Here is an 18,085-nt window from a genome sequence, read left to right as displayed (position 1 = left end):
TTACTTCTAAACTTCCAACATGTTAAGCACTAACCTTCTTACTCAGCTATGGGTGAAACTGATTTTTGTGATTTAGCTTCTTCTAATTGTCCTAATAGTACAGCTACTACTTAGAACAAAACTCCTAAATTAATGGAAGAGGTTATAAATTTAACTGTCAGTGCAAATTTCGTGTAAAGGGTGTAATTGTTTAAAACATTCATAAATTAATGATCTTTAGTCCTAATTTTCCCATTAAAACCATCCATTTTCCTAATTTGTCCTTCCTCATTATGAAATACAGATTTGTATAAGAAAGCATAAAGGCCCTGCAGCAAGTACAATTAGAAGAACCCCAGGCAGAAAAGATGTGGAACTAAATATTAAATTCTCAGTTATGTACAGTGAGTATTAGTTAATTGGCAGAAAATAGAATATATTGTAGACAACTACATAAGTACTTTTGCAGGGGTTTGTACTTTGAAACTGGGGTTATGCTTGATCACAGCAGATTGTCTTTAGTGAAATCCATCTTAAAGTTGATGTAATGGATTCTAGAAATATTAACAATTTTCAACTGGAATTGTGGTTAGTTAAGATAAACAATAAATTTTATTCACACACCTTCCTTCCCTTCAGGGCAGGAACTAGCATATTTCAGTCAAATTATGTGAATACATGTAAGTTTTACTGTAAATGAAATTTTACATCAACCAGTACTTTCCCACCCATTCTCTCTCTCATTGCACTTTTATATTAGTAGAATTTTGTTTTATAATTTGATTTCACTACTACTTTTATACATAAGTCTTAAATATAGTATGGGCAGATTGCAGTCATAATGGCATCTTATGGTTTAAAACTACCATGAACGACAAATTCAGAGTATTACAGTAGGTGAAGTAAATAGTAAGTGATCTGTTATACAAACAGCATCTTGGATACATTATTTAATACACTTATGATCATTACATCTGTACAATATACTTCATATAACAACACTAACCATACTTACAAAGAAAGTAGCTAAATTTCCCACAATCTGGTACTAGAGCTGGCTACAGCCAAACCGGTTCAGGCATGTACAAGTTCTACTTCCAAGTGGTTTAAGTTAGAAAAATGTAAACAAATTAAAAGATCAGGGAAATAGCTTTCTGAATGAAGAAAAATTAAAGTTAATTTCTCCTTCCTCTTTATCCCTCTAGAACTACATGAAAATAAGTTTTTGGTTAAGAAACTTGGAAATCACTTAACATCCATTTTCAAACCACGTTGATAGTGATCTTAAAAACTGCATTAAATAGCATGTATTCATAATATTATGAAGAGTTGTATAAAGATAAATTATGTGCATACAAAGAAATATTCACATTACAGATAAACATTCAATTCAACAACCTCCAGTGGACTGTGTTTATAAACAGATACTCATTTTAACAAAAACCTACAGTAAGAAGGAATATACACCTTGAAGAGTCTTAAACTCCATAACCCACAGCAGGTTTGCCACTTCAAAAATTGAGCTGGTTTTGGTTATTCCAGTGCACATTCTCCCACATTAAGTACAAGATTTACATAAACCAATCCTGTGTAAATGATAAAACAGTCTCTACACCTACTTTATTTGGAACTATAGCACCATACAAAAGGAATCACCTTTCAGAGCACTAAACCTACATAAGAAACACCCTCTCCCTCAGGAGCCTCCATTCTATTTTTAAGGTGTTCTATAGTGTTCTGGAAATGTTTGTTGATTTGGTCTGTCTCTTCATTAGCTTCTAATCCAGGAAGTTCTTGTTTTATCTTGCTGATGAGTTGGTTCAGAACCTGAATTGTGATCTAGGGAACAATAGAAATTGACATTATTTTAAAACATTTAACTGCTATGTTTGGTTACAGTCACTTACTATATCATAACAGCCAGGTTACCAGATCATGATAATAATGCATTTTACTTTGTGTAAAAAAAAATAAGGTTTGTTGATGGTCAGGGTTGGAGTTTCACCATACATGAATTGAAGTAATCTAGAATAACTTAACCCTTCAGGTTAAAGGCCTTGTCTTTATTCATTTGTATTCAAAATTTTACTGAACTATTTTGTTAATTTATGTTAGTAAATTTGGAAACAAGTTAGAAATTACATTTCAAACTTTAATTTTCTAAAAGTAAATATTAAAAGAAAACATCCAAATACATATTTTAGTCTATCACATGGTATGGTGAATGTAGCACTCTTTAAAATTAGAGTTTTGTAACATACCAATACAGTTTTGTACAGACTAGGAACTGAAATTAGTGTTGTTGACAAGCCAGAATATAACATAACCTTTATGTTGTCCTTTATATACACTTACTTCAATAAATAACCAATCAACAGCTTAGAATGTCCCCAGAATGGTTTTCTCAGTCATTTTAAACTAAGAGAAAGCTAGTAGTTCTTACAAATGATGTTTCATATTTTTTTAAAATCTGAATACATCTTAGGTAGTAAGCTTAATTGGTCAAATTAAATGATATTAGTGTTATTTATGATTTTCTGGTTATTCAACTCTATGTATAAATAAAAAAAATTGTTTTCATCCACATGCAAAATTTTAGAAGGCTGAGCAGCTACCACGTTATGGTCATAGTGAGAGACAATTGTTTACTTCTTGTTCTATATTTAAGTTTTATAATTGAAATGTAACTATATATTACACACTAACAGTCCACTAAAACACGGAAGACTAAAAGCCAGTTTTATATTACTGAATACAAGTGGATGCATTGTGTCAATGCAAGGTTAATATATTAAATAATATATATCGTTATGAGACTTAAGCTACTTAGATTAAACATTCATATTTTCATGTCATAATCTGTAGTCATTCTAGCAGGAAATAAAAATTTGTTTCCCAATTTTTTTATGACAAATGCAAAGTTGGTCAAGTGACAGTCCCATATAGTTAAGAATACAGAAAATAATCTTATTGAAACAAGCATTTGAAATGTATTTAAGAGGTTCTAGAGTTCATGCAAATAATTAAAAGTTTTCAGACAAAGAATAGTTTTTTTTCAATCATAACATGAAATCGCTTTGCCCTCAGAGCAGTCATGAGAAAGACTATTTTCACACACAATTCTGGAGTAAAAATATTTCATTTAAAAGGATCTCATTTTTGTTTACAAAATACTTGTAATATTTACTAAATGTCTACCAAATTTTGTGAAGATGCACATTGTCTACACATTTGCAGACCTTAAATATTTGCACTATACTTTTTGAAACAAACTCTTCTAGATTATACCAAACCCATGGTAAAAGGATTAATACATCAGTAACTCTTCTGCCAACTGTACTCTGTTATCTGCTTGTATAGTACAATTAAGTATTCATCTGTTAAAAGAGAAAAGTGTGAATACATGCTAATAGATTGTATCATTTAATATTACACAACTAAAAATAATTTTCAATCCATACTGAATATTTTATTTGCTATCCCAGTATTCCCAATAAAACGTAAATGAGTGTGTTTTTATATATAATATATATAACACAAAAATCAAAAGGAAGGGCTGTGTTAAAAATAGCAAATCAAAACCTCTGACAAATGTTAGTTTGTTTTAAACAAAAATAAAAAACCACCAATTGAAAGGATCCCCAGAGTATAAGCTATATGTAAAATATATCCTTGGTTTGGGAAGTGACTGAAGAAGTAGGACCCAATTGATGTGGAGATATACTGTCAATCAATCCTAACCTCCCTTCACCAGTCTCACATAAAAGAGTAGCAATAGAAATTAAAATAATGTAAACAGGAATTAGGAGAGTGAGTTGTGGGTACTCAAGCCCACAACATCCCACATCTGTATCACCCTTCACTGCCAGCAGACAGTTGTGGGAAGGTGACTGCTCTCCAAAGTAAAGAAAAAATAATAAGGTACTATCATTTGAGGTGTAAGTAATTAAAATAAATTTACCTCCTGAAGTTAGCATTCCAACCCCCATTATGGTGGTAAGGCACTAATTAGTATCTCAGTAAATGAATTATACTAATTATATAACTCCCAACCACCACCTATTAAGTCCATTGCAACTATCAGTTTTCATACTCCAAACAAGCATTTATATGCAGTCTTCATCTTCATAAAGTAGTACCAAGTTATTTTATGATCTTATTCATAACTAATAACAGTTATCAGAAACTTTTAAAAACATTTTTTTTTATTTAATACATTCTTATATTTATTACAAAATTATAAATTAATCTTATTTAGAAGAGTGTGTGTGTACATAGTTTGTTATAAATAAGAGCAAGCTGAAATAAAAATAAAAAACTGCACCAACTGAAAGAATCCCCAAAGTACAGACTATAATGTGGGATTATAAAATGTACCCTAGGATTTGAAGGCGACTGTAGAAGTCGGACTCACATTGCAGTGAGTATTTGTCATTGCATCATGTATTTGTCTTAAATTGTTCGCCAGTCTCACAAAGAAATAAAATAAAGGTACAGTTATACAAAAAAAAATTTAGCTGTAATATTTTCTTTTAATGAACCAACTGCAACTTCTACAATAACAGGAGAATTATTAAAATTTCAAGAAGTAGTTGGCTCATTCTGGAAATTGAAGTTTGTATGAGCCCTGTGAAAGTCAAAAGACATGTATACCTTCAAATACATACTCTTACCTGATCATTTCCTTTTTCATAGAAATAAATGTAATGGTTTAATAATTCTACAAACAGTTGCACTTGGACAGAAGAGTTCATACACTGATTTGCTATACGTAATCCTTTCTTCAAGCATTCTGCTACCCTTTTCCCATCATGCATCTGGAAATATCCATTAACAATTAGAATCTTTCAACTGTTTCTTTTAATGGCATTTTTTGTTGCTGTGGAGTTCATATAAATTATAGCTATATGTTAATAATAATAATAAAATGCACTGGATATAATAATGTAGTACATTTAAGAAATGTAAGCTTTCATGTTACAAACTAGTTTCATTTAAATTATGTGGATAAGATATTCTAGTATTACAATATTATTCATATGGTAAAATCTAGATTTGTTTTTAAATGAAGGTTTATGTTGTACTTTAAGAAAATTAAGATTAATAAGTATTTTAGTGTTGACAAATATACAAGTGTAATGGAAACAAATATATTTCATTGCAATATTTTATTGAAAAATTATATTAACAGCTGTCTTTCTGGCACGTTCTTGTGTGTATCTAGGCAAAGTTAAAAGCTAAAAAGCAAGTCAACTTAATTTAAGGTCCCAGTAAAAGCAAGTAGTAACTTAACTTTGAGAACTTAGCTCACATTATATCATTCTGTTTTTCCTCTGTATGAAAGTGTACATTTTTCTTAAACTTAGGTTTTACTTCAAACTTAAGAGTAAGATAATTTCTGGATTAAAAAAGTTGAAAATACTGAATGTAACGTTTTTCATAACTATATTGTTTAATATATTTATGAAAATGTTTAGTTGTTTGAAATAAACTTACCATAACACTAATTAAATGATATTTAATAATTGCAATTATGATTCTAAATTTTCATTTTATCTAAAATAGGTCTTGTGAAATTTCACAGGTTTATGCTACTATAAAGCATGTCTGGTCATTAATGTAATACATATTTCATCAGTATAAACAAGAACACATTTTTCCTCCTTAATATAAACCTTTTTTTTGATGCAATCTCTCTACTAAAACTCCCATATTCAATCTAAATTAAATTTTGTGGTGAAGCATGTCTATATAAATATAGAATATTCTTTGAACCTTTCCTTAACAATCTTAAAACTTTAGAAATTAATATCTTAAATAATGAATTTCCTAACTTGGTTTTTCCTTTGGTTTGGTTTGTTTTGAATTTTGTACAAAGCTCCACAAAGGCTACCTGTGCTAACTGTTCCTAATTCAGCAGTATAAGAATAGAGGGAAGGCAGCTAGTTATCACCACCCACCACCAACTCTTTTACCAATGAATAGTGGGATTGACTGTCACATTATAACCCCCCATGGTTGAAAGGGCAAGCATGTTTGGTGGGATGGGGATTTGAACCCTCGGATTACGAGTTGAGTGCCTTAACCACCTGGCCCCGACCAGGCTGATTTTCGTTTCAGCTCAGTGTTGAGCAACAAAACATTAGACGTTTCAGTTAAATAAAAGTAACTGGATGTGTCTATGAGGGCATTTCATTAAAATACTTTGAATACAAATTTAATTCATATGAGAATTTTGTTTCCATCATATTATACATCTCATTGGAATTAACATTTACTGTATTTTTTATATACAGGGTGGCCCGTAAGTCCCTTCCCATCCATATGTTATTATGTTACATTAAATTATGCATGTATTATAAATTTGTTTCTTTTTCTCAGAGAAATATGGCCTATGTAAGCCCATTTACACTTGAAGAGCGTATTGTGACAAGTGCGTGGGTACATGAGCGCAAGAATACTGGTGACAGCACACAGATACATTGGATACATAAGATATATGGATAGGTAGGGACTTACAGACCACCCTATACATACCTAAATGATACCTTGGTGATCAAAATGTTATGGCTATGTACCTTAAAAATAATCACATACCTCTTCTTCACCAGTTGCTCGAGTTTTGCCAGACCAGAAAAGGTGAGAACAAATTGCAACACCTCGACATTGGTCAGGCTTTTTTAGCAGTTTTGAAGCTGCTAGAGCACATTGTGTCCTAAGTGGTTCATGATTTTCCTCACTAAAACAAGTCATCTGTTCTACTGTAGCTGTTATTAATGTAATTGCTGCAAGTTGAGCCTTGCTGTCAGAAACCTCTTCCTCATACAATGAAAAAGCCTGAGAAACAAAACTGAACATATAATTGAAAATAGATCTTGCTTTAAAAAAACTAAAAACACAAACCTACACAAAATTTACAATCCACAGAATTTTTTCAAAGAAAAATACTGAGAAGTTCGGTATTGAATGTCGAAACATGTGATGAAATATCAGACTTATCTGTACCAGTAAGGTAATAAAATACTCCTTTATTATTTATAGCTAATACTCGTGAAACTAAAATAAGACAGAATCCTAAATAACCACAGAATCTGAAATCAGTTTAGGCATGATTAGATTGAATTAATGTACATGACCTTTGCAGTTTTTTTTATTAACTATATTTTGTGTTACCTTTTGATTTTCTATATATTCTTTTTCATGATTTACTCACATGAATATCCATGCATCAGATTAGCTTACAATTAAATCTATGTAGTTCTGAAACATTGTTTGTCATGCTTAATATAATTCGTACAGAGAAAATTTAAACTGTGAAGAACTAACTGCTCTATGCAAATATATCACATTAACTAAAACGAGAGGCTGCAGTAATCACAGCATTTGAAATTCTTTTAGACAGAATCAACGTAAATAAATCTATGAGGTCTTTGTTTCCTTTTTATTAGCTATATTTATGTATACCAGCAACACCAAGCATGGGGTGAGTATATACCCAACTCAGTTTTATTACTCATCAGGATCTTTACAAACCTACCCTCAAACTGAAATTCTTTTACATAGGATTAAATGAATCTGTAAAAGCTTGGCCATGATTAAATACATCAATCAAATGGACTAAAAGAGATGACAGAGCTAAAAGTCTGTACACGATAGAAAAAAACTGACTCATTCTACAAGATGCTATGCCATGGCTAAAAATAAGTTTAACTGAAAATGTAGTTATTTACAAAGTTTACAAATAAATATTCCAAAATTTAAGTTTCAACTTAATGTTTGTGCAAAATCTATAAAAATAATTTCTGTGTAATGCATTAAATTACAACTCTGAAAATTCCAAACATAATTTGTAACATGCTGATGCTGATGCTCATTTACCACTCCCCAAAAGCCATTCACAAAAGTACTAGGAACAAAAAAAATTCATATTAATTTCATACTTAAGTTTTACAAACAAATTAGTAAAAAGCTAACCTGGGAAATAAATTCATAGGCAACAGTTTCATGGTTTTCAAACTGTATCTGTCCAGCAGCTAAACCTCCTTGCAGAAATAATCTTAGTGGAAGTTCAGCCATTTCAGCTTTTATGAGAGCACTGATTGTCTGGTGACAAAACTGGAATATTTTCTGACATTTTCTCTCCCACTTTTCATCCTTTATTATAAAAGAAATGTTTGCTTTACTGAATCAATAGGGCCAATACTTCCCACTTTACTCATTTTTATTCTTCCATGTATCTACTTATTAAGAGGTCAAATTCAAGATTTTTCATTACATGCACTAAATGTGAAACTTATCAATATACACTAAATGAACTACTTAATATTTTTTAACTTGTATAGAGTTCCACTTTATGAACATTTCTTAGTTTCAAATGCGTTATTATAACAAAAATGTTTCAACCATAAGTCTTAAACAGAATTATCGTTCTTTCAAATATTGACTTTTCTTACATCTTTTAGCATGTTTAAAAATTAAATACATTGTTAACTTCACACTGATACTTTACAAGTAGTACTTACCATGAATAATTATTGGTGTTTAAGCACTTTTTATGACAAAATCATATCTATGTATTTTCTCTTTATTTAAAGAAACGACAACAGAAGACTGCACTTCAATATTCTTCCAATCAATGGTAACAACAATTTATATAGTGCTATGTAAATTTATGTTCTAACCATTTGAGAAACATTCTTAAAACAAGTATTCCTGTTAAACAGATGTAATTTTGGTTTACTAATCATGATGTATTTTAAGTTTCGTAAAGTTTAAAATTTACAAACAAGGGTGGGAGAGTTTCGTGTTGAGTAAAGAAACCTGTATTGTGGTTGTGGTCAGAACAAAACCAGCATATTGCTTCAATAAAATATGTACTGTTAAGTATTAAGCACTGTATTAGTTGAAGATTTGTATTTGATTTCTAATCAAATGACTTATAACGATGAAAATTAGCAACTAGTTAGGTCTACATACCCACTAATCCAAACCTCCTAACTTGAAATTTTATTTCTGTAATTCTCAAATGAAAACTATATTACAAATCAAATGAAATAGAAACCCTATAACCCGAGTGCTTTTGAAAGGTGGACCTTTATTCTTCAGGAACAAACAAATCAAATAATAGCAACACAATCAAAAACCACCTACCACAAATTTTATAACATCAACAAGTCATAAAAAGTTCTAGGCCTCCAAATTAGTTCAGAACAAAACATATTAAATGTGACATTACCAAACCATTCTTTCAAAACTTGTAAATGGAGAAAAATGCCATTATGAATGATTGGGAAGTTATTTAAATATATTTATAGAGATGAATTACTTTAGCATTTGAAAAATCCTACATGGGAGGTATATACATATAAAAATTCAATCAATATAATTATAGTTCGGTTTATACTGCTTCCAAACAAGCCGTAGAAGCAATTAAAAAAAAGAAGAGGTAAAGATCAGGTGCCAACACACAATATAAGAATAAAAATTGATATTTCTTTGAATTTTTATCCATCAAATTAACTAGATAAACATTGTTAAAATGTTTTAATATTTTTATACTATTTGTTAGCACACAATTAAGATTTTTTTTCTTTCAAATTTAAGTTTGAATGCAGACATACAATTTTACACTCACAATGACCTTGAAACAATATCTCATCTCCTGACAGTAACCTGTACTGAAATGTTATCAGATGGAAACAAATGATTTATCTTCATATTAAAATACTTAAATAGCAAAGACAGTTTGAAAAGCAGTAATCAAATAAAGTATGCTTGGATTCCCTTCTCATTAAGGAAAGAGAACTGGAAAGCTAGTTCTTAGTACTGAAATGCTAGCAGAGAAGATACAAATAGCTTACTTCCTTACTAAGGTTCTTGTGTTAGAAAGCTCATTCTTAATACTGAAATATTATCAGAAGATACATACAGCTTACCTTCTTACTAAGGGTTTTGTACTAGAGAGCCAGTTTTAATACTGAAACATTATCAGAGGAGATGCAAACATCTTACCTCCTCACTTAGGTTCTTATACTGGAAAGCCAATTTGTAAGCTTGAAACACTAATGGAGGCAAGGTATATTTGATCCGTTGGTTTCCACCATTTCCAAAGTGTTTTCTAGCTGTATTGAGAATCTAACAAGAATATGTATATTTATGCTTGAATACAATAGCCAAAGAGAAAGATGTATATTTTAGTGAAATTAAATTATTTATACCTAAATGAAGTTAAATAAATAAACAAAATCATGAGGAAATACTGCCTTAAAAAAAACAAAAAACACCAAGCTCTAATAAATTATATTATAACCATAAAATATTCAAGCCATAAACCAAAACACATTAACATGAAATTGTTTAAATACACTGCACAAACATGATTTTTTTAAAAATTAAAACAAATTTTATGTTAATGTGTTTTGGTTTATGGCTTGAATATTTTATGGTTATAATATATACACATACATTCGCATTTATATTTGAAGATAGTAAAACTCATGTTTCAGCAACTTTGCCACTATTTATACCAAGGTCATGTTAACCCTATCATTACAGGTCATGGGTCAAAGGCTATGTCATCACATTTGTTGACTTGTTTCAAAATCTTACTGAACTACTATTTTATGAACGGATAATAAGTTTGGTAACAAACTATAGATAATTCAAATTTTAGTACTGCATATTATTCAATTTCTTAATTTAAAAGTAAATATGAAAACAAAAACTTAAACATATATTATCATGTGTCATGAGGTATGTTGAATGCTACAATGGTTCAAATTAGATGTTATGTTAAACGAATTAGGAACTCAATGACATTAACAAGCTAAAACAATAAATATGAACCTCCTATGTTTTCAATCTGCCAAGATATCACTCACCTAGTGAGATGAGCACAGTGGCCTAACTATATTTTTGAAAATGGTTTCCTCTATATACTTGTGTACATTTTATGTGAATAGCCAACCAAAAGCTCAAAATGTCCCAACTGTGGCTTCTCAGCCATTTTCACATGATAAGATGCTATCTCAATCTTTCAAAACAAAATTTCAAGGTGGTACTTTGTGTCTTTAATTACTGAATTTGATAAATCATAATGGAATTAAATATTATTAATATAATAATTTGATTTTTTTATTTATTCATTTGTATAAATAAAACCTACAAAATTGATTCAATCCTCAATGTGTAAAATTCCTTGAGAAACCAAACAATGATAAAAATAACAGATATACATGAATGTACAAGGTTATGAAATATAAACCTTTCAAATTAAACACTTGCATTTGTGTTATAATCTGTAGTCACTCCAAACACAAAAAACATAATTTATATTTATTTCCCAATTTTTATGGAGGTTACAAAGCTAGTCAAATATGGATCCTGTGTAGTTATGGTAAAGAAAACAACTGATAAAACAAAGTCTTACTGAAAACAAACACTTGAAATGTATTTACATTACAAAAATTATAATCAAATTATTTGGAATGAAGAATAGTCTTTAATCATGACATAAATATCACTTTGTTCTCATACTAGTAAGAAAACAGACTTAATATTTTCACAAACAAATCTTTAGTAAAATTATTTCATGAGAAATCTGAATCTTTAGATACAAGATTATTAATAAAAGTGTACCACATTTTGTGAAGATACACATAGAGTATTAAAAGTTATAGCATAAACACTTAACATATGCAAATGTGTTTGTTGATTTGTTTTTTGAATTTCGCGAAAAGCTACACAAGGGCTATCTTCGCTAGCCATCATTAAGTTAGTAGTGTAAGGCTAGAGGGAAGGCAGCTTGTCATCACCACCCACTGCCAACTTTTGGGCTACTTTTTTACCAATGAATAGTGGGACTGACCATCACATTATAATGCCCCAACAGCTGAAATGGCATGTTTGGTGCAATATGGATTTGAACCCATGACTGTCAGATTAAGAATCAAATGCCTTAACCCACCTGGCCATGCCCTGCTTATGCAGATGTGTATATTATACTGAACCTATCACAAAAGGGATATAAAAAAGCATACTCACACATACAGGGAGTATTAAAATTCCTCTCAGCATTTACTAACTTAAATATACTGTACATATGATAAAACATTTAACAACTGAGAGAGAAAAATAATTTTAGCTGTTTAGAGCCATTTCATATGAAATCATTTTTTAAAACATCATTTTCACTTTTTGATCACTGTTAAAAATTTTCTAATTCAAATTGTGTATTAAATAATTCAATGTTTCTTACAGAAAAATATGACTAACTATCTAAGTTTATATTTCAATAATTTTCATATTTCACTTGAACATATTAAGTAACTAACATACAGTGATTCTTGAATGAAACATGCTACAGTTCACCACTCAGGAGGCTATTTCTTCTATATCAGAGCTCATTAGTTGGCCTGGATAATGGCAGCTGAAAAACATTTATCTGAAATACCACTAACATATACAGAACAAAGAAAAATTTAACGAAGTGTTGGAGCTAAAAGCTAGCAAAATAATGGTACCAATTGGCTTAATATTTGTAATAAAATTATGCCGCTCTGCAAATGTTTTTTCTTTTAAATATTTCTGTAGGTTGTAAATTAATAGCAATACAAAAAATATATATGAATGAAGTTGGTAGTAGTCTTCATAAGAAAAAAAAATTCCAATAATAGTGTTTACTAAAAGTTTCTGTTAACATACATCTGCCTGAAAAATAATAATTTTGGTATTTTTACTTAAAATACATATTCTGAACAAAGTTTAATAAACTATAAATAACTATGTATGATGAAAGGCTAGCTGTTAGAAAAAAGCAACCAAACAATGATACCATTTAATTGGCTTTACTTGCTACTTTTCTTTATACTCACTAAGTACTGTTGATCTGGGTTATCAGCTGACATTAGAGTTACAAATCTTCCAACAAGTCCTTGCTCTTCAGCAAAATCTTCAGGATCATCTTTTTCAGTAGGTTGATCTGGTTGATCTTGTATCAGAGGAGCTACCAAAGTTAGAATCTGATCCACCTACAAACCACAGAAACAATACTCCTATAAAACTTTGCTCATCTATAAATTACAGAAACATTTCATTATCATTGTAAAACTAATTCATGTAGAAATGAAAAAATAAACTACTGTAGAACAGATCAAATTACAGGCCGAAGAAACAACGCCAGTAAAAATACGAACTAAACTTATCTTAATATTCAGAGCTGTACAATGTATGGCTTGGGATGAAAATCTTATTTCAGCCAACTGAAATTTCAAATGTTTAATTCAAATTACCTGAATTTGTAGTATAGAAATTTTCTGGAATTTATGCACGTAATATTAATAATTTAAGCAAAAAAAACATAATATGTACAGTATAATTCACCCAAGTTCTTTGCAAAAAACATGCTTTAAAGAGCACATCATCTTCTTAGCACAATATTTGAAGGAACTAAAAGTTATAAAAGAGGTACAAAAGCACTGCTATAACTTTAATCAAAATAATAACCATTATAAACCTGATCCACTTGTAAAGAAACCTAACTTCAATTATAAACAGAATAATCACTGTTACAAATTAAATTGTGTATATACTACAGAAACAAACACTGTAAACTTATCCATCCACCAATAGTAACTTGTCCCCATTGTAAACCTCACCAATCAATATACAATATAAACATGATCACTATAAACTTTATTTCAGCTACATGTAACCGAAAAATAATTGCTGTCAATTTGATACATGCTCTAAATTAGAAAATTTTCATTGTAAGCTTGATCAATTAAAATTAAACAGAAAAATCTTGCAACCGAAGACCTAACCAAACTTACACCAAGAATGAATATTATACATATAAGCAACCTGAAAATATTTCTCCTGTAAAACAGTGCATGAATTGTAACTAATGAGAACTCCATGAGTATGATAAAAGATCACTATACTTTAACTCCTTTATTAAATATACAATCAGTTTAATTACCTCACTGATCTGTGACTAATTACATCAAAAGCACAATTTAACAAAACTTTTGCATAAAACAAACACTATATGCAACCTAAAATCAACTTCACCAATAACTGACAAATAATACATGACACAGGGAGACAGAACATGAAGGTAACTATAAAAACATTTTCACTGAAGCTCAATCAGTGTGTGAAGTATCAGTTTTGGAACATCCAACTTCTATGCACAAGTTTATTAACATGTTAGAATAATTTGACATTTATTTTAATAACAGTAACAGCATTCCTCTCAAATTTTACTTATACTTGAGTAATAACTTTAAATCTGAACCAGCTATGGAACATGGAAACATTACCAATATAAATATCAGATCTACTTACACTGAACAAAAATATAAGCATACATATTAATCCAAAATACATCACAAACATTAATGTAAAATTAAAACCACTTGAGGAAAGATGAAAACAACATTAATTTCTGATAAAAGCACACTACTTATACAGATTGAAACTAAAAATTAACCAAAATATTAAATAAATCTAATTAATTTAATACACTTTTTAGAATATACTGACTTATAAGATAGGTATATATACATACATAACAAGCTACTCTACTCTGAAGTATCAGAGATAAGTAGCCTTTCATTTGAAATAAATTACTATAAGTTACTGTAACTACAGAACTAGATACTAAGACAGTACAGATAATACAGCAAATAACTAAATAGATAAATCTGATCTATCATCAAATTACAAAAATATTAATTCTATGAAAATTAGATCCACCTACAGGCTCATAAACGTTACTAGCGTAACCTGATTATAAAAACTTTAGTTTTGTAAAAATCAGATACATCTTGACTTTAAAAATACTACTACTGTAAATGATCCACCTAAAAATGGTAAAATCATTACTATTGTACAGATCAGGTTATAAAAACTACTTTTGCATAAACCAGATCTGCATATTACAGAAATTTTCTTCAATAAAAAACCAGGTTTATCAACAGACTAAAGAAACATTAGTACTGCAAGACACCTGAAAACTGTGAGAAACATTACTACTGTAGAGATCAATATAAAAATATACATTACTAGTGTAAAAATCTTATCTACCTAAAGACTACAAACCATGAACAGATATAAACTTAATCCATCTATGAGTTCATCAAAAATAATGTTGCTCAGGAAAAAAAGGATGTTTCCTTAGGAAGTTATTTTATTCAGGTTCATGTGTGTGTTTTGATAAATTTCTAATATTCAACAATCAGGAGTTCAACTATGTTAGTTGAATAAATACAGATAGTAATTTTTATGGTACAATGTAGCTTCCGATTTATATATACAAGATAAGGATGATATATGCAAAATTGTAAAGCCTTTGTCAGTTAATCCAACTAAGGTTAAGCTATTGAAGAAACATTATTAATCAGATTTCATTTACTAATAAAACAAGCATCTGGAGAAAATTATGATATTTAACTGTAAACATAATTATGAAAAATTGGAATTGAAAATATTTTACTATGGCTAGACAAAACCACTGTTTTATATACAGAATAGCATCAGTTACTCCTTTCAGTTACTTCTTGTACAAAAAAAAAAGCATAAGGATAGTTCCTAATTTGTTGAATATACACTACATGAATGGTGGAATTGATATTACCCTTACTCTTTTTAAGGAAATATACTTTTTATTACCCCTTGTACATCCTTCTACAAAGTGTATTTCACCAAACAGAAAACTTACCTCTTCTGAGGTGGGAATTAAAGTTTCATTTTCTAGAGCATTATTAAGCACAAATATGGACATAGTCTTGCGACTGTGGTAGTCACAGAAATCAAGCATGGATCCAAAGTGTTCCAGCTTCAGGACTGTTAGAAGATTGTTGTAGATCTGAACTGGAATTTTCAGCAGTCTAAGCAGTTCTTTAGCAACTGGAGTGTTATATTCAACCCTAAAAAATACAAGTACACATCACTTATAAAAACACAACAGCCCTGGCATCTAATTTAATCACATATTACACAGTTTTAAACTTGAAATATTTTGGATTCAGAAAATGTTCATTCTCTACAAAATGAATAGAAACTACAAAACTTATATTTTTATAATTATATACCAAATGGAAGGATGACATTTAATATTAATTGGACATTATTTTTTTATGATGTTAGATATGAAATTTTTAGAATAAATAGTTTGTTTACATTACAATTTATGAATCACATGTTTAGTTTGCTAGTTATAAATTGATTATTGTTATATTATTGTATCATGTTACTAGAATACTGAGTTTTTCTTATTGTTTTAATGGTGTATTATTGCATCATAATATCTAATACTATGTGGAACATTCTAGACCTCTGTTAGGGTATAAATATCCATAAATTTAGGTTGACAGATAAAACTACACTGTGTGATTGTGAGTTTAAAGAGTATTTAGTGGTAAAATCTCAAAGTGTATTTTAATAACAGAGTAAAAAATAATAATTTGTTTTTTTCAAGTGTGTCCTTCCTAAAATAATTAAACCAGACTGTGTGGACTTTGTGAAAGAAGAGAATTATTTAAAGCTTTTGATACAACTGTCATAACCAACATTTGTACACATTCAAGACTTCTTCAAATTCATTTTTTTTTCAAACAAGTGGACTGTGTTTTGTTGTTTATTGTTAAAATTTATTGCCAACAAGTCACAGACATCTACTGTAAAGGATCCTGTAAAAAAAACAATACAGAAGTAGATGGAGAAAAGGCATAAAGAAAAAAACAAGAAAACTGATGTGTCTAAATGATGACATCCTAAGGTAACTAAAAAAATTCTAACAGAGGAAATGATAATGATGACAACAAGAAAGATATCTCAGTTCAGAAGAAAGTCTCAAGTTACAGAGAAAAGGATGAACTTAAAAGGAAATATAAAGCTCAGTAACAAATCAGTATTAAAGAAATAAGAATTCACTATATAAAATAAAGTAGGAGATACCCTAATGCCTACATAGATACAAATTTAGATTACTGGATGCATGAAAGTTTTTTTTTTACAAATCTCTGGAAAAGTTTATTAATGAACCAAATTACATTAAAAGGTGTGAGAATAAACATGAAATAAAACTAGTCAACAGGTGTTTTATGAATTAACTGCACATCTATTCATACATATAATATTACATTTAAAATTATGAATTACTTCAATACTAACTATTCTTTTGACACTCATCAGTTCAGCTTTATTCCCTATACATACAGACTTGGGTAATAACTTATCTAAATTTGTTATGGATATAAAACAGTTGATGAAAATGCAGCATCACTGCAGTTATTTTAACTTAAGGGTTATGATACTGAACATGTTTACACTTTTTCACAAAAATTGTTTTGCAAAATGTTTGAACCTGTTAAATAAACATGTTTAACTAAAAAAATACTTGTTCACAAAGTGGATTAGTCTAAGTTATTAGAGTGTTAAATTTCACATGTATAAAGGACATTGTCAAATAAACTTAAATAACTCATGGAAATACTCTAGTTCCTATGTTTTATAAAATCAGCAGCAATGAGTCCAAGTGTTTTAAATTAAAAAAGCCATGTCTTTCATGTAACAGTTACAGAATTATTTATTTCATACTGTGGGGAAGTATAGGTTTTAAAATTATACTCTGAAGTTAGTTAAAATGTATATGTGAAGAAAATTCAAAATATATTTATTGTCATTTACTTTTCACAATATCCTACATCCAATAATACAACCAAATATTTATAACACAACTTGAAAGCAAAAGAATGAAAACATAATAAAACTATTCTTTATGCACATTACTAGTACTTGTGAATCTGTCATAGTTTACTCAATTACAGTTTTATTAGTGGCAAAGTTTTTCAAATGTACATGAAAACAACTCATATTTAAAATTTCCCATTATAAATTGTTCCAATCACTACATTATATTTCACTACAAGTATAATTTCATAATTTTTTGTTTAATGGTAAGTGTTAAAAATACCGTATACAACCTGTAACATGGAGTTGTATTTCAAAACTTTAATTTTAACAACAAGTGTATATTTGGTATATAAAGTGAATTTTTGTTTCTTTGTTTGTTGTTTTTTCTCCAGATTATGTATTCTAAAAA

The 18,085-nt window shown here is 29.3% G+C and overlaps 1 protein-coding gene across 3 annotated transcripts in view; it reads right to left on the bottom strand.

Moving 5' to 3' along the window:
• Positions 1 to 914: 914 nt before the first annotated feature.
• Positions 915 to 18,085, bottom strand: part of Vps35 (Vacuolar protein sorting 35) — a 51,367-nt gene continuing 34,196 nt past the window's right edge. For all 3 annotated transcript variants that reach the window (XM_076496635.1, XM_076496629.1, XM_076496623.1), the window contains 7 exons: positions 15,701 to 15,908; positions 12,852 to 13,007; positions 9,991 to 10,113; positions 7,954 to 8,133; positions 6,577 to 6,816; positions 4,653 to 4,796; positions 915 to 1,818 (listed from right to left, as the gene is read on the bottom strand). In XM_076496635.1, coding sequence (XP_076352750.1) covers positions 1,639 to 1,818; positions 4,653 to 4,796; positions 6,577 to 6,816; positions 7,954 to 8,133; positions 9,991 to 10,113; positions 12,852 to 13,007; positions 15,701 to 15,908 — 1,231 coding nt within the window. In that variant the 3' untranslated portion in view covers positions 915 to 1,638. The remainder of the gene's footprint in view (positions 1,819 to 4,652; positions 4,797 to 6,576; positions 6,817 to 7,953; positions 8,134 to 9,990; positions 10,114 to 12,851; positions 13,008 to 15,700; positions 15,909 to 18,085) is intronic.

Source organism: Tachypleus tridentatus, chromosome 1, assembly GCF_004210375.1.
Source record: "Tachypleus tridentatus isolate NWPU-2018 chromosome 1, ASM421037v1, whole genome shotgun sequence".
NCBI classification, from domain to species: Eukaryota; Metazoa; Arthropoda; class Merostomata; order Xiphosura; family Limulidae; genus Tachypleus; species Tachypleus tridentatus.
This window is presented reverse-complemented; position numbering and strand designations above follow the sequence as displayed.